This window comes from Centropristis striata, chromosome 14 (assembly GCF_030273125.1).
Source record: "Centropristis striata isolate RG_2023a ecotype Rhode Island chromosome 14, C.striata_1.0, whole genome shotgun sequence".
Lineage (NCBI taxonomy): Eukaryota > Metazoa > Chordata > Actinopteri > Perciformes > Serranidae > Centropristis > Centropristis striata.
The window spans coordinates 5,079,514-5,102,975 of NC_081530.1; the positions used below are offsets into that span (position 1 = coordinate 5,079,514).

A 23,462-nucleotide genomic window follows, 5' to 3' on the forward strand; every position below is an offset into this window, starting at 1 on the left:
CAGGAGTACCTTTAAAAAATCAAAGCCTAGGAAATAAAATAGGCCAATCTTTTTCTGAAATAAATATATTTATATGAGAAAAGAATAATGATCATTACAAGAGAACTAAATATGACAAACCCTAGTAAGGGCAGCATTTATATATGAAGAATTTAAAAAAAAATTGATATATGCGAGGCACACCTACATTCAATATGATGTATTTTGTGGTAGTATAAAACAATGAAGCCAGCCGATCTCAAATGAAAAATCCAACTTTTTGTAAAAAAGTTTTGGAGGCTTCATATAAAACTGTCACATACTCGATGTTAAGTCTGTAATATTTTGTAAATGGACATATTTTGTAAATGGACATTTAGCAAAACCAACAACAATCAGGATCACACCATTATTTTTAATCAAGTCATATTAAAGGGAAATGCAATTGCAAGATGACAACATGTATTTCTTTGTTTAAGATTTAACCAGTGGTGGGGAAAGTATTCAGATCTCTTTCTTAAGTAAAAGTACTAATACCACATTGGGAAATTACTCCACTACAAGTAAAAGTGCTGCATTCAAAACTTACTGAAGTAAAAGTACAAAAGTATCAGCATCCTACTTAAAGCATCAAAAGTACTTGTTATGCAGAAGGGACCCATACAGATTGTTTGATATGTTCCAGATATATAATTACATTATTTGTATTGATGCTTTTATGTAAGCAGTGTTTTAATTTTGTAAAGATAGGGCTAATTTAATTACTTAATATACTGTTAAAAATCTAATCACTTTAAATGTATGTGTGTGTTTTATGTTAAATCCTGACCAGAAAAGTAACTAAAGCTGTCACCTAAATGTAGTCGTGTAAAAAGTAAAATATTTGCCTCAAAATGTAGTGGAGTAAAAAGTATTAAGTCACATAAAATGGAAATACTCAAGTACAAGTACCTCATAATTGTACTTAAGTACAATACTTGAGTAAATTTACTTTCCACCACTGGCTATCATATGCTGTCAATCGTAGCCTCGCTGTGATTGGATGAACGTTTAATGGCTCAGCCAATGAGAGGCGGCGGGGCGGGTCATGTCTTCACATATGACTTCACCAACCTAAGAATCGTCTCCTGGCAACTGGCTAGGATCCGTTTATGACCAGAGAAGCGGGTTAACGGAATATATTTAGTCTGTTATAAGTCGATTGTGGCTCTCTTTTAACCTGCTCGATCCCCATTCATGCTGCTAATTGATCGGGATACGTTTTGTTTGGAGTTTCACTGGTCAATTCCTTTGGAAATAGCGTCACTCTTGTCAATATTGAAACGCGAATAGTGATCGATACAGATTATCAGCGCGTGGAAACAACATACAAACCTGTTGCTTGGTAACGTTACATTTGCCAGTGAAGGAAGCCGTCAACCCACTCTGCTGTGTGTGGAGTAGCACCTGAGGTAAACAGAGTTAAGTACCATGGAGCAAGTTCAACAGAGTTGTGTTGGTAATAAAAATGATTGTGAAGTAGGGCTGGGCGATATGGACAAAAAGTCATATCCCGATACATTTAGGCTGAATATCGATGTACGATATATTTCCTGATATTTTTATCACAAAGTGAGAGCAAATGTTCAGTCAAAGTCAAATATGACATCTCACAAATAGTTTAATTCAGGGGTGTCAAACTCAAATTTGGCCCGCAGTGTAATTTTATTTGGCCCACGAGGCAATACCAAATTATTATATTATTATTGTAAATTAATGACATTGATGTGTTTTTTTTTTAAATTTGATTTTGCATGTCTGCACTATTTAGTTATATATTGTATGTTTATAAGCATTGCTGGTTCCATATTTAATGTTAAAACAAAACATGTTTGGTATATATTAAAAGGTTTATTTGTTCAATGTTGGCCCGCGATTTTATGCAAGTTTTAAATTTTGGCCCATTGTGTATTTGAGTTTGACACCCCTGGTTTAATTGAAACTGTCAGTAACAAAAAATATTGATTTGTTTGATTTGCTTCATTTATTGCATAACCATAATGTTAAATAAAAATTCTAAAATTTGACATGGGGCGTTTATATTTTTGTTCAGTGTATATAGAAACAAAATAAAACTCACAAAACCCATTGTTTATTATCGTTAACCTTACCACTGTTCCAACAACCATCAACCTTGGTTTGATTGAAACAAATCCTTTAGTGTGAGTATGATGTGGCTGACTTATCTTTATCGTTCAGATTAAACCCAAAAAACTCCCAAACTGAGCCTGAGGCATTTTCATCAGTTCAGTAATGCTATTCACCCATAGACTGTATATGAAGAACCCCTCTCAGTCACCATCTTCCTCCAGTAGAGACTGACCCCTGCTGGTGCTACTCTGCACCACATTAGTGCAGTTCAGCACACAGCTGACACTGATAATGGTTTATATCAGTTTACCCTCCATTCACCCTCATGTGGACTGACAGATCTAGAAACAGTCAGGCTTTTTCTTTGCCTTGTCAGCATTTATATTTGCTGATATAGTTCAGAGAGGACAAGGTAGCAGTTAGCAATCTAGTGTTAGCTCTGTGTTAGCAAGCTTGTAAACATAATACTGCACAACTTTGATTTATTTCAAAATGCCACCACAACACAAGTTACATCTTGTCAGAAAGCCTTGTCTTAACTTACAGTAATGGAGTTAGCCTGGATTTATAGAATATATGGATTGAATTTAAGCATTATAAAATACTAATAATTATATAAGTATTGTGTTTGCGAGTGCTTTTGCGTGCTAACATGAACTTAAGCTAACATTAGCTTTTTCTAAATGTATTTATCACACAGTGTACTATGAACAACACCCACATGAGTCAAACAATCTCAGGTATAATTATGCTTCTTAGCCCAAAACAAGACTTTGAAGTCGTTTAGCTCAAATAAACAAATTTATTTGAAATATGAACTCCATTCCACAGTCATGAACACTGAAGGGATATTGCTGTCAGGAATTTTAATGGAGTTTAACAGTTATGGACTTAAACTGAATTACTTAATTGGTTGAAGTTCATTGACTGGAACAGCAACATTCTGCCTTCTCATAATTACATGTTGATCAGTCCTTGAAGTGTTGAGACATGGGATTGTCCCCGGAGCCATTAGGATCATTCTATGATAATTATGAATGTCAGAAACAAATGGCATGGCAATCCATCTAATAGTTTAAGTCTGAACCAAAGTGAACCGAACAATATTTTACAAAGGATTGCTAAACACTGTGCTGTACTTATTATACGTAGTACTTAGTAGAGTACGTATTTTTATTAAGAAGGCTAAGCTGACCTGTAAGATAAATGATACAATACTCAACAGAACTACTTACACAATTTATAGTTATTCTGAATTTTATTTTAATCACACAGGAGTTATTGCACCAGTACATGTGGACATTAAAATCTGGGTAAAGTAAAATCAGAGAATTGTATGTAAACACATTTTACAAGGTACAAAATAATAGCTGAAAACATGCAAAATAAATAAATACATTTTTTTAAAAACCTATAAACATGACTGAGTTTTGGAGTTGGGGAAATGGGGAAACAGGTTTTCTTCATTTCTGAGTTGGATTTTTGGGGCGTGTCTAAAATCATGGCTCGATGAAGCACTGGAGCTTCCTTATCATAACTCCGCCCCCTCACACTCTATAAGTATCTTTACCAACGGTGGCTGACATTGATTTACTGAGCTAACGTTAACTTGTGTCAGCGGTCATAGCGAGGGAACATCCCGTCACAATGTCTGAAGTAATATCCTACATACGTGCTAATTCTGGAGCGTTTTATGAACCTAAAATAAACCGTCTTTGTGGCACAGAGACCCGACATGAGAGCAGATCTCTGGACTGCAGAACAGCCAGACAGAAACACCAGATTTATTGTCCATAGATTGTTTTGGCATGAACATTTAGAGAGAGACAGAGAGCCAGTGTGACAGCAGCAGAAAGTTACCAGAGAAGATATAAACCAGATATCAGGTTACATAGTTTCAGAACAGAGAATACTGCTCATTTTTTCACTATTTTAAAACCACATTTTTTACACTTGACGATTTTTTTTCTGATTAGAATTGGCTGGGTGTTTAATAACACATTTTTCTGTGGAAAACTCAGATCTCATATAGCCTATATATTTTTGCTTTACCGGACTTTAAGGATATAGAACCTGACATATGAGAAACACATGTTTTATTGCTCGGCTTTCAAAAGCACTTATAGCACTATATTATCAGGCCATGTGAAATGGTTATATGAAGTCTGAATGTTGGAGAACCCAGTCAAAGTATTTAAAGCTACTCATTTAGATCCGACTTCACAACCAAATAAAAAGTTCAATAGAAATTGCTCCTATGCAGAAAGGTATAATTAACTAATTGGAAGGTTGGTGGTTTGATCCTGGTTGTATATGAACGGGTGAATGATCATCTGTAGTGTAAAAGTAATTTGAGTGGTCGCTATGACTAGAAAAGCAGCTATATAAATGTGCAGTCCATTTACCATTTTTCTAAGTTCAGGTTTAGGAAAGTTCAGGTCTCTTCTAAGGGACAGTTCGAGGCATTCAACACATTGTCTAATCCAGTAGTTCTCAACCTTTTTGAGTCGCGACCCCCAATTTAATATGCATGTTGTCCACGACCCCCGCTCACTGAACAGAATCTCACAAGCACAGTTCAGATCACCCAAAAAAGAAACAAAATGACCAAAAGAGACACAAAATGACAAGACACAAAATGACAGAAAAGACACAAAATGACCAAAAAAAGACACAAAATGACCTAAAAAAAATGACACAAAATGACCAAAAAAGACACAAAATGACCAAAAAAAGTGGAGACAGAGCTGACTTCCAAAATGATTTGGCGACCCCCAGAAATCATCTCGCGACCCCAATTGGGGTCGGGACCCCAAGGTTGAGAATAGCTGGTCTAATCTAATCTACAACCATGTATTGTACTAAGTAACTCAGCAAGTCTCAGATTATTGTTGTCATCTGCCAAATTGGCAATTCAATAATGCATTAGCTTCCTCAGCATTTCACAAAGCAGATTGTCTCTGTGGTTCCCAGCTACTGAACTACTGCTGTCCGTCAAACTGATAGAGATTATTGATGAATATCTCGTTAAGTGTCAAGTATTTTGTTTTTAGGATTGTTTTCTCTCCTGATCTGGTGTAAAAGTGAAGGGACGGAGAGTGTTGTATGCTTTACAAACTGTAAAGTCCTCTGAGGCTGGTTTGTAATTTTGGGCGATGTATCACTTGAAATTTTTGTTGTGAAATTTGGGAGCATATGATGTCAAACAAACAAGGCTCCATGAATCTGCTAACATGCTGATGAAAGAAGAATGAAAGATTAAAATCGTATGCATATTCATAATCTTTAGGGGTGGGCGATATGGCCCAAAAAGAATATCACGATATTTCAGGGTATTTTTGCGATAATGGTATTGTTATTACCAAATACTAAAAAATATATATAGAAAATATGATTCTTTTAGTCTGTATAAATAAAAACCGTACAACACAAAAATCAATCATTTGCCAAATGCAAAAAATACTCTTGACTTCAGTGCAAAATAGAAGTATTAGCAAATAATAAAAATAACCATCTGGGGGAAGATACCGTATGATAGAATCTTTAATGTTATATCATTTTTAATTACTGTCAACATGCTTTCCACTAGGACATGAAATAGTCATGCAATGTGAAAAAATAGCGGCATGCCCCCTCCCCCGCAGAATTAATTTTCCCTCAAAAAGTCCAAATTAGGTGGCCTCTCACACAATCTAATGCCACTATTCCATCATATACACTAATCTTAATCATTGCATATTTTGATGAAATATTGTAAAGGAGAATAAGGGTTCTTATATGTTTTATTTAAGGCATATTATTTTCACAGTCTTCTTTAAATCCATCCATCACTCCCCTGCTCGTCTGCAGGATGAAACCTTCCACCTGTGCCCTGGACCGTTTTCCTACCGCCACCAACTAGTTGAAATTTTCAAATGGACACAGTGCAGCTTATCTTCCCACCTTACCAGTGATATCAACAAATCATCTGCTGGAAATGAAACAAATGATGCCATAGCAATAAGTCCTGATCAGGTGGGAACCTCTCCGTCTGAGAAGTCAAGCAAACCCAGCAGTGCCTTCAGCCTGCATTCTTTCAAAAAATCCAACATGGGTTGCCAGTGGTGGTTGCAAAAGAACTCTGGTGCTATCTATCTCAACACAAGAACTTGTTCTTTCAGTGTTTTAGGTTGAAAGTTATGGGTTCTTCCCCCTGTAGGTAGGGGATTTCATAGGTCAGGGTAGGGCTTAAATGTGGTCTGTCTCTAAGGATGCAACTTCTGGCTGAAGCGAAAGCAGTGTCTTCCATGGTAGTGCGCTAAATATTTCATTGAACGATTAGGAAATAAAATTTGTGAAAACACCATCTCAATGGGATTATATAACCATAGATCTGCCTTCCACTAACCGGGGATAGGAGGAAGACCTGAATAAATGGCTTCAGATAACATGCACTAGCATAATTAGCTACTTTATGGACTCCATTGCAACGACAGTAGATCATTTTACTGCCCTACTTGACAGCCCTTACTGACTGGGAACGAAGCAGTTCTATTCATCTGTGCTGTCTTTAAAGCTACAAGACCCCATTGACACAAATGGATGCGGGTCTCCCAATGCCACAATCTGAGTTAGTTGGTTACTTTTGTTAGTTCCAAAGCCACAAAGTCAAATAATAACACAACCAAACTTATTGATCGTGGTAGCAGAAGACTAGAAACATCTGTGTTCTTCAAGGTAAGGCAGTACATTGTTTAGCTTCCATGTCGATAACGTTACCTACTGGAAAAGGCAGGAGTAATACACTAACTATGGATAACAAAACTTCATACAACCCCACTTCAAAAACGCTAACTATCATTCAATATATCTGTCATAAAAACAAAGCAGTATTTGCATTGGTTATGCACAAGGAGTGTTGAAGGAGGAGATACACATGGTCAAATAGCTTCATATTCTTGGGGTACAGCACATGCAGTTTAGTTGGAGGTGTGATGTTGGAGGTTTACAGCAGGCGCCACCAGACATAAAAGAATGATTTCCGCCCAGGTGCTCATGGGGTGCACTCGGCCTAGTAAAACCATGCGTCTTGTCCTCCATCTACACTCCTTGGTTTTGCAGTCCAATGAATATGCACAGTAGTGTCACCCCACTTTCCTATCCCACATGGAGAGCAATGGTGGAATTAGCAAGGTGGCTAGGTAACTTTGAGGTCTCAAACAGTAAATTCTTCAATGCAGTCGTCAAAGCAGTTGTCATATGAACATGGTCGAAGGTTGGAAAAACAATAAACGAGGTCCAACGTTCAGCCCCACCTTGCCATCTGACCCTGCCCTGTTCTGTATTCCACAGCGTTTTCTTTTTAAAGGCGTTGGCGATCATTGCAAAGAAGGAATTAAGAAAGTTAATTTGTCAAGTTGTAGTTCATATACAGTGTAGGTTTCATAAATGCTGCTGAGACCGTCTGTGATATGCTACCTCATTACACAGCAAATATTACTGGAACCACAACAGATGAACATTAAATATCCAGGAATTCACATTATAGACAGTGCTGCTGACCATCCCTGTAACTATTTGGCCACAGTGAATTTATGGCTAGACAGTGCTTATATTTAAAACCTCGTCTTGTTCAGAAGATTTACATCTTCAGTTGTAAACAATGGGCTTGGAGCTGAAAAACTGATTTCTTACCAAATATACGTTTATATGGTAATTTAGTTATTTTAGTTTACACAATGTCACTGTTACTGTCCTCTAAAGGCACTTTGTTATAGATTCTTATTTCTTTCTGAGTAGTAAACGGTAGACTGTTACTTGAAGGTTGCAGGCCTGCAGTGGACTGAATGTGGCCAATGGTTTTTAAAATATAGGTTAACAGTCACAACTGCTAACGGTTTATAATGGCTTTTTAAAAATAAGCTATTCAGTTGTTTTTACTTCTCCAAACACAACACACACTTGCCAGATCAAAGTGCACACTGATACACAATTGTAAAGTTAAAGATATTCTCTGATTTAGCCCTAATTTGCCCCTCCAGAGAATCACTGGATAGTTCTAATATCCAGCACAGAACATCTGTACATATGTACAGATCACATGTTCACTTCCAGAAATTCTACCTCACATAGTCAAGGGCACCATGGCTGTTTCAATCCTTTTGGTATATATTTGTGAGAATCTTCAATTTGAACTACTTGTACTGGGAAAAAAAACCCTAACCCTAACCATGGGGAAGCTGAGAAAGGCCTGTTGACATGATGAAGCTCTTGTCTACTGTAGGATCTCCAAAACTGAGAACTTGCAGAAACCACTGGAGCAGTTTAACCCATGCTTTTTATGAATAAATACCTTTTTGGAATACACATGCTGTCCATTTAATGTTGTACATGTATGAGTGATGCCAACCTCTTCTATGAAAAGAACTCCAAATTCCTTCAACCATCACTAAATATTAATGTGGTAATTTGGTGAGTTATTAAGCTAATTGTTAATCAGAGTTCCAAATTGATCGTTTCGTAACTTTTAAAGACTGATTCAGTTGAATTGGCTGTCTTTTGTGTGGTGTGGTGTGTATGTGGTACCCCATCTTCAGATGACTTAGAGTAAATCAAGTCCTATCATTTAATATAATCATTTATTTATAATAATAATTAATAATTCTGATAGCCGTCTAAACGCACTTTTGAACTGTTAGACCTACGTAAGTGGTGCTCAGGTTCAAGGCATATGAAAACCCCAACATTAGTCGTTGTTAGTGCGATGTGATAAGCCTAGCTTAACATAATGCCTGGAAGCAGGATAAAACAGTTAGCCTAGCTCTGTTTACATTTCAAAAGCACCTCTATGGACATCTCTAAAGCTCACTGATTAATATGTTGTTCCTCACTAGTGCACGAAACAAAGAAAAATACATATTTACATTATACAATTTGTGTCTTTTGGAGGATTTCTGTGACGAATGACCGCTGGGTGCAGCTTCCTTGAGTGGGGTTGCCAGGTATGGTATCATCAAAAGTCAAAACTAAAAAATGTTCTTACCAAGACGCAAGTCCAGTAGTACTGGGCAAATTTTCCAGCATGCAACACTCCTTGAAACCACACATTGTCTGTTTTTAAAGGTTAAAACAGACAAATACAAGATTAAAGGTGAAAAGATATTGCGAGTTAATTAGTGAGCTTTGGAGTGTTGGTAAGTATATATTTTGGACATAGCCAGGGTTCATACCAAAGGGATAATTTGCTACTACTTTCTCACATACATGTACACACTATGAACATTAAAGTGGGTTTGTCATTAACTAAAAAAACAGCTTGCACAAATTAATAGGCCTCTAGCTGATTATGCAGCAAGGTGCCTTGAAATATTTCTATGCAGTTAGCTACAAAAGCTAATCCTGGGGTCTCTGGGTCAGACTTAGAAAAAAACAATTGAAATTATTTTTGTTTGAATAGAGGTTTATTTGAAAGGCTTTAGGAGTCAAGAATATACCTTATTTATCTGGATGCCATATACCCCATAGCAAAGGTGGTGAGTGCAAGTTAGTATGACACAGTTGGAATGGACACAATTATGACAATAAGTTAACAAATATACCCAAATTTTCTTTTAACATACAGACTACTGTTGATATTAAAGTCCAGATTTGTTTGTGTTTTGCAATAGCTTGAGAAGACATCTAACTATAGCCTTTTGCAATGTTGCACGTCTTGTCTTCAGAACCTGCATCTTTTAGATTTCTGTCATCACAAAGGATGTTCTGATGCTGGATTTTTGTCTATTTAAAGGTATTCAGATTAAAAATGTGTTTAACTGTGTTTTACATTCACAAATTTCAAATTGTTGCATCTGCCAACCAATGCCAGGGGGACTGGGTTTTATGTAGCAGTTTTTCTGCTGGCTGGTAGGGATGACAGCCATGTGACGCCTGTACTGGACAAACTGGTTCTAGTATTCAGGTTAACCATTGTCATTATTACACATAACAGCTAAATTAAAATGGAAAAAAGGCAAAGCAGTGTAATCTCTTGACAGTGTATTTAATTTAGGGGAAACCTTGCAAGACGATAATGTGTTCCTATATTGAGAATGCTAAGAGTCACATGGACCTTGGACACACTGTTGAGTCTTCTGTCCATTGTTCCTCTAATCGTCATCCTGGGGTCAGTTTTTGCTCTGTAGCAGTGAGGACAGAAGGAGTGGCAGCAGGTTGAGAGTAGGCCGATGCTCCTGCACTCCCATGGCCACCAGAGCCCCAGCCAGGACAGTAGTTAGTCTGGGCAGGACAGGGGGTTGGTCGGGCATCACCTGCATCACAGACACGGAGGACAATCATACAGCTCACGCTCAACAAGCTCAGAATGATACACAAAACAGCTGTCCAGCTACCTGATCTATATTAACTACCCTGATTCCAAAGAACTTGGGATGTTTAACAAAAACGGATCAAATTCAGAATTCAGACTATATACAAAAAACAAAATCAGTTTAGGTATAAACCTCATTAAAAAAACCTGGCTGGGTTAGGGGTGGGCGATATGGCCCTAAAAGAATATCACAATATTTTAGGGTACTTTTGAGATAATGATATTCTTGACGATATTACAAAATACTGAAAAATAGAAAGTATGATTTTTTAGTCTGTATAAATGAATAAAAAACTACAACAAAATAAAAATCAATCATAAATCTAAAATGTAGTGTAAAGTGCAAATCTAAACAGCTGCCAAATACAAAAAATTTACTCTTGAGTATTAGCAAATAATAAAAAATAACCATGTGGTCTCGGTCTGTGTTCACATTCAGTTTTCTTCTTACAGCTATTACTTGTTGGAAAATGACATCAAGACTGAAACATGAGTATGCTTAACAGCAGTGGCAGTCCTTTGCCAGTGATAGGATTGGGCACGGCTACACCCAACAATTATTGCACTTTCTAGAACAGGAAAAATTAGTTAAAAAAGGTTGGAAACCCCTGTTCAAAACACACACTCTAGCCAATATGCATATTTGAGCAGGTACTCAGTAGCATAAAACAGTTAGCTGCATACCTTTTCAACTTTATGACAGTGAATGAGTCCATCCTTTCCAATGTAGAAAGTAGAGAATGCATCATATGACCTATAACAAATTAGATTTGGATTGAATTAGATTTGAAACCATAGTGACAAGAGACTTATAATAAAACCGTGACTTATAATTTTGGATACTGCATATTTAATAAAGCTAAGGCTTTGAAAACATAAAAAGTACTATCCCCCTGTTATATTAAATCTAGAAACAGTCTGGGTGATATCCTGCATGAATTTAGAAAAGATTAGATACACTATTCGGGGATCAGAGAATAAATTCTACAAAATATGGAGCCCCTTCTTGGTATTTTATGAGAAACCTTCAACAATAATTTCTGAGTAGCCCCCCCTCCTTTATTTATTTATTTATTTTTTTTTAAGATTTATTTTTAGTATTATTATTTATTTATTCTCCTCAATTACTATTTCTTTATTAATCCTTTATATATTTCTCCTTTCTCTCTAAGCATTGTTGTTAATTAATTTGTTATCTTTATTCTGTCTATTTACAATCTTTTGCCAGTGGCTGTATATGTATATCTATGTTCGGATGTTTGGTCGAGTTGTGTCATGGGTATATGTTGTACAAAAAAATCTAAAATCTTCTCCCTGTACAGTGATTGTTTTATACATATTTTGTCATCAATAAAAAGACCATTGAAAGAAAAGAAACAGTCTGGGTGAACTGTGGATTACCTGTACAGGTGAGATTTGTCTTTGCGATAGAAGCGCAGCAGAAGAGAATATAAGGGGAGGCCCCTGACCCTCCAGCGTGCCTTAATGGTCCCGTCCTCCATGTGCTTAGTGAGCTTCAGCACCTCCAGCCGAGCGTTGGCGTAGTAACATAGACATAGGAGGCGCCACAGGGAGAGGGTGAGCTGGTACACCACACGGCCTCTACACCAACACACGGCAACAGTCAGGTCACATAGGAAGTGACTGATAGTATCACAGAGTGCAGACTTGAACAAAGTATTTGGTCAGAGCACAAGAGTGTCCGTTATAATGTATCACCATTAACCTAAACTGAATGAGCATCATTACCTGGTCTTGGTATTGATGAGGCCATTGACGAATTCCAAATCTCTTGAGTACATGGAGTAATCATGGTTCTTCACAAAAAAACTTGGAAGCTGCATAACAAAAGCGAGGTATAGTTTTAAAATAAATTACCGCTATGGGTAGTAAAATTACAGATAAAGCAATTTAAACAATACATTATCCCTTATTTATTGATTTTACACCAGTAACTGAATTCTGATGGAACACACAAGCAACAATAACATGAACCATAGATTGTTCCAATCAACTCTTAGCCATCTTTTATGTACCCTAAAGAAAAACCTTCCACCCATTTTCTATTTTCCCAATTCTACCGACAAGCTACAAAAATATGTTAAAAAAAAGATAAGGTGCGATAGTTATGATAGATAAAAAGGGAAAAGGGCTAACTTAGATCAAAAGAGTAAGCTATTGTGAAGGGGGAAAATAATGTTTTCAGCACTCATTGAAGTAGAATGGATAAAGTCAAGGATGTAGGCCCATTGGTGGTCATGCATTGGTACACCAATTTCCTGCTTCTGAATCTGTTTCAGATGGGCTATTGGGTTTGGTTTAAGGGAGTCTATGGAATTATGTCAAACTTGAAGAAAACAAAAAAAAAGTGCAATTTGAGGAGTTGAGATTCCATCCTTATAACCCTTTTCAATCAAAGCAGTTTCAGGGCCGGTTCGGAGCCGTTGCTATTGCTGGTTTACAGTTGGTTCAACTTGCAAACCAGCTCTGAACCTGTTTGTTGTTTTTCCACAGGCTCCAGAGCCACGTCCTTACGTCACTGTTAACATCTGTATATGTCTCCGCCCTATTGGCAAGTATAATAACAACGGCAGACTACATGTCTCTACTACACACAGAGTTGGTGCCGCTGTGGAAACAGTTTTCGCGGCCGGGAGCAGGCTCGTTGGCGGTGAAAAACCATAGAACCGTTTGCAATTGGGCACCGGCCGGGAACAGGCTCCGGTGTGGTTCGTAGTTGGTTCAACATGCGAACCAGTTCTGAACCTGTTTGCCATGTTATTATGTCACTGTCAATGTCTGTATATGTCTCCGCCCTCTCGGCAAGTATAACAACAACGGCAGACTACATGTCTCTAAAACACATCTGTGCGGTTCATCTTGATCACTATGGACGGGAAATACATTCTTATTAACACCGAACATAAGATGTTAATGTTGGACTTTAAGCTAACTAGGGCTGGGCGACATGGACCAAAAAAAAACATGTTCCACCAACACAAAATGCAAATACTTGAATTTTTTAACCCGCTCCTTAAGATTTTGTTCAGGAGTGTATCATTATTTATAACAATTTGTAATCAATCACAAGAATCTACACATGAATCTAACTTGTGTAGTGATCAGCTATCTTGTAAAGGCTAGTGTTGCTCGGTTAGCACACTAATAGTATGTTTGAATGGTGTAGGCAGCTTGACCCTATTCACTTTGTCATAGCCAAATCAATAGCTGATAAGCAAACTACTAGGCAGCTAATGCTAGGGCTCTCTTGGAACCATATATATATATATATACACACATTTAATAAAATCCCCTTAGCGTCATATTATTATACACTTGTGAAAACATTGCTATGAATATTAAATTGCATTTTTAATCCTACACACTGCTCCTTTAAATAATGATTTGTAAGGCATAAAGTGCAGCTGTTTTTTATGATAACAATGAAACATGGCTATAGCTATATACAGTTCATCTTGTTTTAAAATGTAACCAGTTAAATAGGCCAATGCTTAATAACTTACTTTACTGACGTAAAGGCTGTCCTCTGCTATCTTTCTAACTGAGCTACACATTAGAACTGACACAACCCTAGGATTGGATACCTTCCACTCATCAGCAGCTAATATTATCCTCTTCACAGAGTAGAAAAGAAACAGAAACAGTGCAGTGCTATTTTTGGCAACAAAAGGAGAAAAAGTAACGATTGCTTATTTGAAAATGTAACTAAATAACTCTTTACTTGCAATGCAAAACTAACTTATGCTTCTTGTTACAACAAAACAGTAATCCGAGTACTGTAATGCAGAACTTTTTAACATGTTACCCCCAACACTGATAATAAAATATAAAATACCATTGCCTTGTTATGTATAATTCATTAACTTGTTATGACGGTAATATGTTACAGGATTATGCAGACACATTGTGCATTCTTACCTCAATTCTCAGTCTTTCATACATCAGGGCCATTTTCTCCTCGTCTTCACTATATCCTTCAGTATGGTCCTTCTTTGCTCCGTCTGCATGGCTACACAGAGAGATGGGAGGCGGCAAAGGAAGCCCCACATATCTGATGTCAAGTCCAGTATCGTGCCTAGATTTTAGCCCACTGCCAGGTATCGGCTCTTTGCCTGGGCAATGAAAACAATAAAACTGAGAGCCGTACATAAACGGTGCAGGACACCTCTCTGCTTCAAACAGGCTTTTGAAACAACCATGTTCTCTTTTTACAGCATCAACACTGTCTCTCTTGAAGCTGTAAACGCTGATGTCATCTTCTCTGCTGCCGTCCACTGTGGTCAACGGGAAGTAGAACTCAGAGGACTTGTGAGCCTCCCGAGTGAGGAGCTCCCCTTTTTTAATGTCTCCAAACAGAGGGAACTCCAGCAGGGTGTGGAGGCCGTCTGACTCGCTCTGTCGCACCAGCACACACACGCTGAGCGAGTCCTCCCAGTCTTCCTCATAGTAACCTCCTGTCTGAGGCTGGCTAGCATGGTGGAATGGGTGGGACAACGCTGGCTGCTTAATGTTGTGATATCTCAAGCTGTTGGGGGGCACCAGGGCCCATGTTGCACAGCTCAGGGGGCGTGTCTTACGGATGGATTGCCAGTCGACTGCCTGAAGGAACAATGAAGACACGGCAAGACTGTATTTAGCATTCAATTCAATGAAAACTCAAACTGTGTTGATGAAAACGTTTCATTACAACAATCACACATTTTATGAAATATTATCATTTGCCATTTTATAGTCATGAAAAAAATATAATTTCATCTCTGGAAATACTAGACTGTAGTAATTTCTTATCATAAAGAAGTGGATTACTAATACCTGGGGAATAGCAACAATAGCATAAAGGAAAGGGGACCTTCAGGTGGGCATAGTCATCTTGGATGGATAAAAATAGCCTGCCATCCAATACAACACTGCCATATTACCATCTTAACCTTCATTTTCTAAAAGACAAGCTAGTTATTTTTATAAGCTAGTCTGCTATCACAACAATAACAGGACTGATTGACATGACATTATGATAAGGAACTCAAATGTGTGCTAAATTAGTAATATAACTAATAAAAGTGTTGGCAAGTTAACTAAATACACTAAAATGAGGGTACTGTCTGTGTAGAGTAGACCTAATGCATTAAACTTTTGTGTTACTTTCAACAAAATAACTGCAGAAATATGACTAGGCATTAAGATGGTAATATTTCATAGTGGGTAGCCTAATCAAAGAACAGAAGCTCAGTTAATTGTAGGTCATTACAAAACCATAATGTTTTCTCTTACAGAGCAACAGCTTTATCAATGGAGTGCTTCATCTGCTGGCTTTTTTCTATGACTACAACATCTTGATAACAGATCACCACTCTGACTGACGTGGTATGATAGACTCAGCACCACCCCTTTGCTTTTTACTATCTAATTTGACTACTATCTGTTAGTTTGACATTATTTTTTCACCATAAGCAACGAAGAGATGTTTGTTCCCCATACTTCATGGATGAGCTTGCCACCGCTCAGTTTGACATGACACATGAACTTGTGACAAGTAAGTAACTTCTGATCTAAAACTGGTCAACAACCTTGTTACATAAAACAAAATAGAGTGGAATCTCACGGTTATTTTTTTATTTTCAAGGGGAGTTATTAACAAGCCTCTAAAAAGACCTACAACCATAGGTGCATCGCATTGCTGACTGACACACTAAGTTGGGATGTTGCTTGGTCCATTTTGAAGCAGGAAAAACATGGTGGCCTGGTCACAAAGTTTCTCTTCTGAACTTCCAGTTTCTTTTCTAATATGCGTTTCCTCAAGCATTTGCATCTGGCCTAGTATTCCTCAGAGCACCCTATTGGTGTTTTCATAAACACATAACTCAAAAGGTAAAATTAAAGAATGGATCTTAAAATAAAAGCAGATTACCTGACTGAGATTCCAGCTCTGTTTTCTGATGGCTTGCCTTCTGCCTTGGCTGCGGACACAACCCACCCAGAAGGTGACGCCGCCTCTGCTCAAAGCCATTCACCACAGGGGCAGGGACAAGCCCAGTTACCAGCTGACCATCACCAGCAAAGACACACAGACTGACACCTTAGGACCTTGTGACCGGATGATCCCAACTACAGCAGGCTCTCTACCTCGACAAACCTGAGACCAAAAAAAAGAAAAAGACCTAGTAACAGTGAATGTTTCCATCAGGATATTGTTAGCGGAGTTTTGAAATGAAGTGGTATTGTTCAAATGCTTCAAATAGAAATTATATTGATATCTGCTGAAAAAGTGTTTGACAAAATTGTTACAAATCAATTTCAATAACTGATTATCATTAATTTATCAATACAAAATGCCAAATAGCTGCTGGCCCCAACTTCTAAATTAGGCAGTCAATTAATCACAAAAAACTGAAAGGAAACATTTTTTTACTATTTTTGTCATTTTCTATAAAAGAAAATAAGGCATCATATTGGCAGATTAGAGCTGCAACAATTATTCGATTAATCGAACAATAATTGATTATTAAATTAATCGTCAACTATTTTGATAATCACATAATTGGTTTCAGTAGTTTTTTTAAACACAATAATTCCAAATTCTCTGATTTCAGCTTCTTCAATGTGAATATTTCTGGTTTCTTTATCCCTTCATGACAATAAACTGAATATCTCTTTGGTTTGTGGACAAAACAAGAGATTTGAGGATGTCATCTTGTGGTTTGGAAAACACTGATTGATATTTTTCAACATTTTATTGACCAAACAACTAATCGATTAATCGTTTAAATAATTGACAGATTAATCGATTAATAAAAATAATCGTTAGTTGCAGCCCTATGGCAGATACTAAATGTTAGGGTTGTTGTACAGATGAAATTAAAAGTTAAAAAAAATCAAGCTGATGGTTTTTTTTCATCTTCTACTGAGGTTTTTAGAGAGTACGCCAAGAGCACATGACATGCAGCAGACCACAAGTTTATAATCAGAGCCTCCATGGTGACAGCCGAGACCGAATTAACCAAACATGAGCAAACTACCAAAGATTTTTTTTTTGTGTTACAGCACTGTATCCTTACAACTTGCAGTGTATATAAATAATAAGTATATATACTTATAAATCCTTACAGTGAATATACGCATGGGTTAATAACAAATGAGCAAAGCTGTTTGAAGACATAACATACGATTATTTGACAAAACAATATATCGAAATGAAACTGCATTGTAAGCAAAAAATACAATACACTAATGTTGCATCATAATGTATGGCATGTAACAGATGACATTACTAAACAGGCTATGCCCTTGATAATAAACTAGTGTTGGTCATTTCTATGCATGGTAAAACTCGTGAATAAAATTTAAATCAAGGATGCATAACGTGACTTAGTGATGGAGCGGTCAACATTAAAGTCATTGTGACGTCAGTTTTGCATGAACTGCAAAAACAAGCAAAGAATAACTCCACCATTTAACCCGTTAGCCTGGTCATTTTTGTCATCATTTAGTGTGGAAACGAGTGCATTTTAAGAAGCTACCGATCCCTGTTTCGTCACATTTGTGGCATGCCGTTTTCTCAACAAATAGCTGCAACACGGGCCTCGACATATCTTTCCTTAAACGTTGACATTACCTTACTGCCAATAATAGCCGGTAGCTTGCTAGGCTAACTAGCTTCCGGCTAGCGGCGACCTAGCTACCGGCTTGGAAACGTCTCTGTAATATTACCTTTTACAAGCAAAACCCGTCAGAGTCAGTCTAAATGCAGTTGTTCTCCAGGTCAAGCAACAGTCATGGACAGAGCAACGTTAGTAACAAGTTACAAACTATTTATTAAGCTAGCTAACTTACACTAATGTCATTACAGCCCTGTGTGTCCTTGCAGAGCCAAACACGCCTCGCGCTGCCTGTTGTCGTAGTGCTGCGTTCGCGGCTGTCGGAAATACTGCGACTGCCTCTACGTATCAGAAACGACCCCAACGTCCCGGTAGTGATATAACACAGAGAAAGAGCAAATATAGGCTATAATGTCCACGAATTAAGTGTGCCGTTTTTTTAGTCACATCAGACATGGGAAAATAATTTCGGACGATCTGTTTTTTTTTTCTTTCTCAAATCGAGCGGAAGAAAATGTGAAAGCTATTTAAAACAACAGAACTTGAAAGTAAATATTTCAAAATAAAGGTCAAACGGAAGAGTGACTGCACAATCGAGCCACCAGTGATAGAAAAAGTATTCAGATCAGGGCCGGGTCTAGACAGGCATGTATGAGGGGGCAGCCACAAATCTTGAGGGGGCATTGTGCTCCAGCACCTTTTACCATGTCTAACTGACAAATTCACTCACTCGGATGCAGGTACACTGAATAAGTGCCTTGTAAAGTACTGTGGTCTCAAATGCTTAACACACTTATTTTATTGTAGTTATTGTTGTTACACTAACCATATATGAACTTGGGTTGCTGTTAGTTGTATGTCCTACCCTCAACCTAAACTGACTGCACTTTGTCAGGCCTCTACCCTAAGACCTGCCCATGAAGACTAGCTTCTGTTGGTATAGCTCTTAGGGTCACTGAGGCACTCAAACCTCCTGACCACGATAAGGTGGCAATCCCTCAGGAGGATGTTTTTGTATTTTTTTTTAAATTAAAATTAAAGAAATAAAACAAAGGCTATTAGCCTAGAAAAAACAAACAACTTAACAGTTACTTAGGCCTACTGGATGATACCATTAGACATTTCAAAAACATAACAAAACAAAGGCCCAGGCATCCTGGTATCCTGTAATCAACTGAAAAAATACCCAGCATTTTGTCAACACCAACAAATAGAACAGATATTGCCTAGGCTAGAATAGCTGGTGAACATTTTTGTTAAGTTGTATATATATATATATATATATATATATATATATATATATATATATATATATATATATATATATATTTATAAGATGAAAATAATAAGACAATAGAACAGAGCAAGTAATCATGAGTAGAGTACGAATAGGACATAGTAAACTGAATAATACACTTAGTATAATAGGAAAACATCCAACGGGTCAGTGTAACTGTGGGGAGAGGGAGACAGTGGAGCATGTGATGATAGCATGTGCTGGATATGAAAGAGAGAGGGAAGAGATGAGGATCGGGCTGCGGGGGGAAGGAATGGGGGGAGATAATTTCAAGAGTTTAGTAGAATGTGGGAAAACTAAGGAAGGGAGGAGAAACATTATGAGATTCCTTATCTCAACTGGATTAATTAGACGATTATAATAGAAGGAAAATGAGAAGGAAATCAAATCCAGCAGATGGCGGTACATGGTGCTCGGAGAGATAAAAAAAAAATATGAAAATGCTGATGCTGTGGGGTTTTGCCTCAAGAGTGATGGGAGCAGGGACAGGTGTAATGTAGAAAACCTGTCAGTTATGATAAGGTTTGTCAGTGCTTTTTTTTTGTACCAAAAAATACAAAAAAAATACAAAAACATCCTCCTGAGGGATTGCCACCTTATCGTGGTCAGGAGGTTTGAGTGCCTCAGTGACCCTAAGAGCTATACCAACAGAAGCTAGTCTTCATAGGGACACCCAAGTAAAGATGGGGCTAATTTAACTTTTTAAGATATTGTTGTAAGATTAATTTTTTAAAAAGTCTAATCTCTTTAAATTAATCATGATGTTTATATTAAATCTCGACCTGAGAAGTGACTAAATCTGGCAGTAAAGTATAATATTTGCCTCAAAATGTAGTACAGTAGAAGTATATAGTCATGTAAAATGGAAATACTTTTTTTTTGTCACGGTTACAACCGGTCACAACCATAACCCTTCTGGGTTTATTGACAATTTAAACTGGGGAAAAATCTGGATTCTTACATATTAATACCTGATAACAAATTAAGCAAGTGAAGTGGCGTTTAAAGTTATACATAGATGCTACCCAACCAGCCAAAACTTTCTGAAATTTGAAAAAGACATTTGTGTGGATTGTTCATTTTGTGGTTTGTATAGGATGTGTCCAGAGATTGTGTCCACTGTATTTTTTATACAGTCTATGAGAGACACACATGTTCTTACACCAAGAACTTTTGGAAAGATGTATCCCTTTTTATCACGGATTGCATTGACAATGATTTTTTCTGAAACTGGAATAATGTACTGTTTGGTTTCCACAACTATAATAATTGACAAAATAAGGGATTATATTTAATTTGCTGATGATTCTTGGAAAATGTCATATTTCATATCACCAATATACATTTTAAATTATTATTTGATTTATTTGAAAGTAAAACCAAACAGTAGGCCTACATTAAATACATCTCTGAATCTAAAAATATGAAAGCTGTAACCCAGTTAAACCACGTAAATCGCAACAACACATCTCTGTCTCTATAGAGACAAAGCCCCACCTTTCAATCAGAGATGACTCATTACAATATGCCTGGGATTAGAAAAGAGCAGACTAACAAATAGAAATACGTGTTATCACCCTTTATTGAGTAGTGATGCATTTATTTTCTTAGTTGTTTTTAAGTTTAAACTTTGTAAAACGTGATTGGGATAGTCACACCGTATGAGATTTTTCATATTTGGTAGGAAATTGTGAAAAACTGACTCATTGATTATTTAAATCAATCAGTATATTAATCATCAATATACACTGCAAAAAAGCCAACTTGTATTTTTGGGCCTAAAACAGTGATTTAAGTGGGTAAAACTTGGAAATATAAATTATTGACATTTAGGGCAATAATGTAAGTTAGCACAACAAAGGAAGCCAGTTGTCTGCTCAAAAACAAGTTGGTGAGTTGTTGTTACTTATATCTTTAAGTTGGGGTTCACAACAAGGGACAATAGTTCTGCTAACTCTTATTTCTTTGTTGTGAAATTCGGTCATTAACGAAAGCTAGCGGCTAACTGATGCTAGCGGCTAACTGATGTTAGCGGCGCTGCTTGTTACAGCTACAAGAGTAGCCATTAGCGTATCAATGCTAACTCAAAATTGTGGTCGCAACATTAGCTGACATTTCATAGCGGCGTTACAATCGTGCCAATTCAGCACATTACAGAAGTTAGCAGAAGTAAGGATTAAAAGTTATTACAATGTAAAATTATAAGTTAGTACAACTTACAGTTGAGTTGACAAAAATCTGAATTCAGAGTTGAGCAAAGTCAAAAACAAAACTTAAAATATTTAGTTTAATTGTCCAACTTAAAATGTTATCAAAGTTTGTTGCCTTGACATTTTGAGTTCACCCAATTTTTCTTTTTTTGCAGTGTAAATGCATAGCCTCATTTAATAAAGAATAGTTTGAATCTGGCTGGAGGCTCTTCTGTGTGGAGTGGGTTGTCTCTGGGTCCTCCACCCTGCAGCATAGGTTGGAGCGGTCTCTAAGTGTCTGTAACAGTGTGGAGACGTGTCCAGGGTATGGCTCCAATAGTTCACTAAATGAGGACACTGCATTCAACTTCTCTCCCATCATCATCTTCACACATATATTTATTATTAAACTCTTTTTTTATTGCACAAATTGAAGGAACTGACATTGTACCTTGTATCATTTCATGTGACAAATAAATTGATTGACAGGTGCAAATTACAGTAGTACATGTGAAGTAGATCCAAATCTAAACTAACCATTGGTCAAAAAACAGTATTTGTCTACACTGCATTTTGCTCTTTTCAGGCTACTGCCAGAGGAGACACTGGACATTACCTCGTTTCTACTAATGACTTCCTGTTGGTTCTAGAACAGGGGTCTCAAAGTCAAATTACCTGGGGGCCGCTGGAGGCAGTATCAAAATGACCAAAAAAAAGACACAAAATTACTAAAAAATGTTTTTTTTAAAAAGACACAAAATTACCAAAAAAGCCCACAAAATGACAAAAAAGACACAAAATGACTGAAAAAGACACAAAATTACTTACAAAAGACACAAAATGACAAAAAATACACATAATTAGCAAAAAAGACACACAATTATTTTTAAAAAGACACAAAATGACCAAAAGAGACACAAAATGACAGAAAAATAACTAAATTACTTAAAAAAGAAACAAACAGGACACAAAATTATTTTAAAATGACACAAAATGAGACAAAAAAAGACACAAAATGACCAAAAGACACAAAAATTACTAAAAAAGACACAAAATTACCCAAAAAAAGACACAATTATTAAAAAACGACACACAATTATTAAAAAAAGACACAAAATTACCTAAAAAACGTAACCAAAGGGACCTTCCACACACAACACGGAAAAGGGCCATTCATTTAAAACTCACATTAAACTTTCATATCAAGGTGAGGGCCACAAAATATCGTCACGAGGGCCGCAATTGCCCCACGGGCCGCGAGTTTGAGACCCCTGTTCTAGAATGATGCTTTTGCTCTTTTTCATTAAGAAAGATTGTCACAAAAACCTACCAACCTTTTTAGATGGATTGGCATGTTCTGCTATAAATGCGACTGTGCCCCTTGGTTTGTGATGTGGAAGCATCAGGCCCAGGACGGTAGGTACACTAACACACAACTGAACGACGTTTTCCATCATTAAGCCATTCTGAACAGCATTTACGTTTTAGGGTAATTGTGCATCCTCTTTGTAATAATCATTACTCTCCATGTAAACATCTTGACTAAACCCCTTTGTGCAACATCAATTCAAAATTCTTGTCCCTAAACTGAAATATGCAGCATTGATTCATTTGATAATCGGCACTAAAATTGGTCCCGGTACTGAATGGTTGATACAGAAATATCGAGAAGCTCCTGAAAAAATAGTGCTGCTGTCGGTATTAATGCAACATTAATTCAGTCTAAGACAGGGGTAGGCAACCTGTGGCTCTGGAGCCACATGCACTGCAAAAAAGCCAACTTGTATTTTTTGGCGTAAAACAGTGATTTAAGTTGGTAAAACTTGGTAATATAAATGATTGACATTTAGGGCAATAATGTAAGTTAGCACAACAAAGGAAGCCAGTTGTCTGCTCAAAAACAA

The 23,462-nt window shown here is 37.0% G+C and overlaps 1 protein-coding gene across 4 annotated transcripts; it reads right to left on the reverse strand.

The window, feature by feature from the left end:
* Positions 1-9,526: 9,526 nt before the first annotated feature.
* Positions 9,527-18,441, reverse strand: c14h6orf136 (chromosome 14 C6orf136 homolog). 4 transcript variants are annotated; one of them, XM_059350029.1, is made up of 7 exons: positions 18,308-18,441; positions 16,386-16,610; positions 14,396-15,076; positions 12,206-12,294; positions 11,858-12,058; positions 11,141-11,210; positions 9,527-10,397 (listed from the first exon to the last, which is right to left on the reverse strand). In XM_059350029.1, the coding sequence occupies exons 2-7, from the start codon at positions 16,482-16,484 to the stop codon at positions 10,254-10,256; spliced, it is 1,284 nt and encodes a 427-aa protein (XP_059206012.1). In that variant the 5' UTR covers positions 16,485-16,610; positions 18,308-18,441; the 3' UTR covers positions 9,527-10,253. The 4 variants fall into 4 exon arrangements, with proteins under 4 accessions (XP_059206012.1, XP_059206011.1, XP_059206013.1 ...); XM_059350028.1 differs by having other exon boundaries at positions 18,185-18,376; XM_059350030.1 differs by having other exon boundaries at positions 16,386-16,635; positions 18,185-18,376.
* Between the last annotated feature and the right edge of the window lie 5,021 nt (positions 18,442-23,462).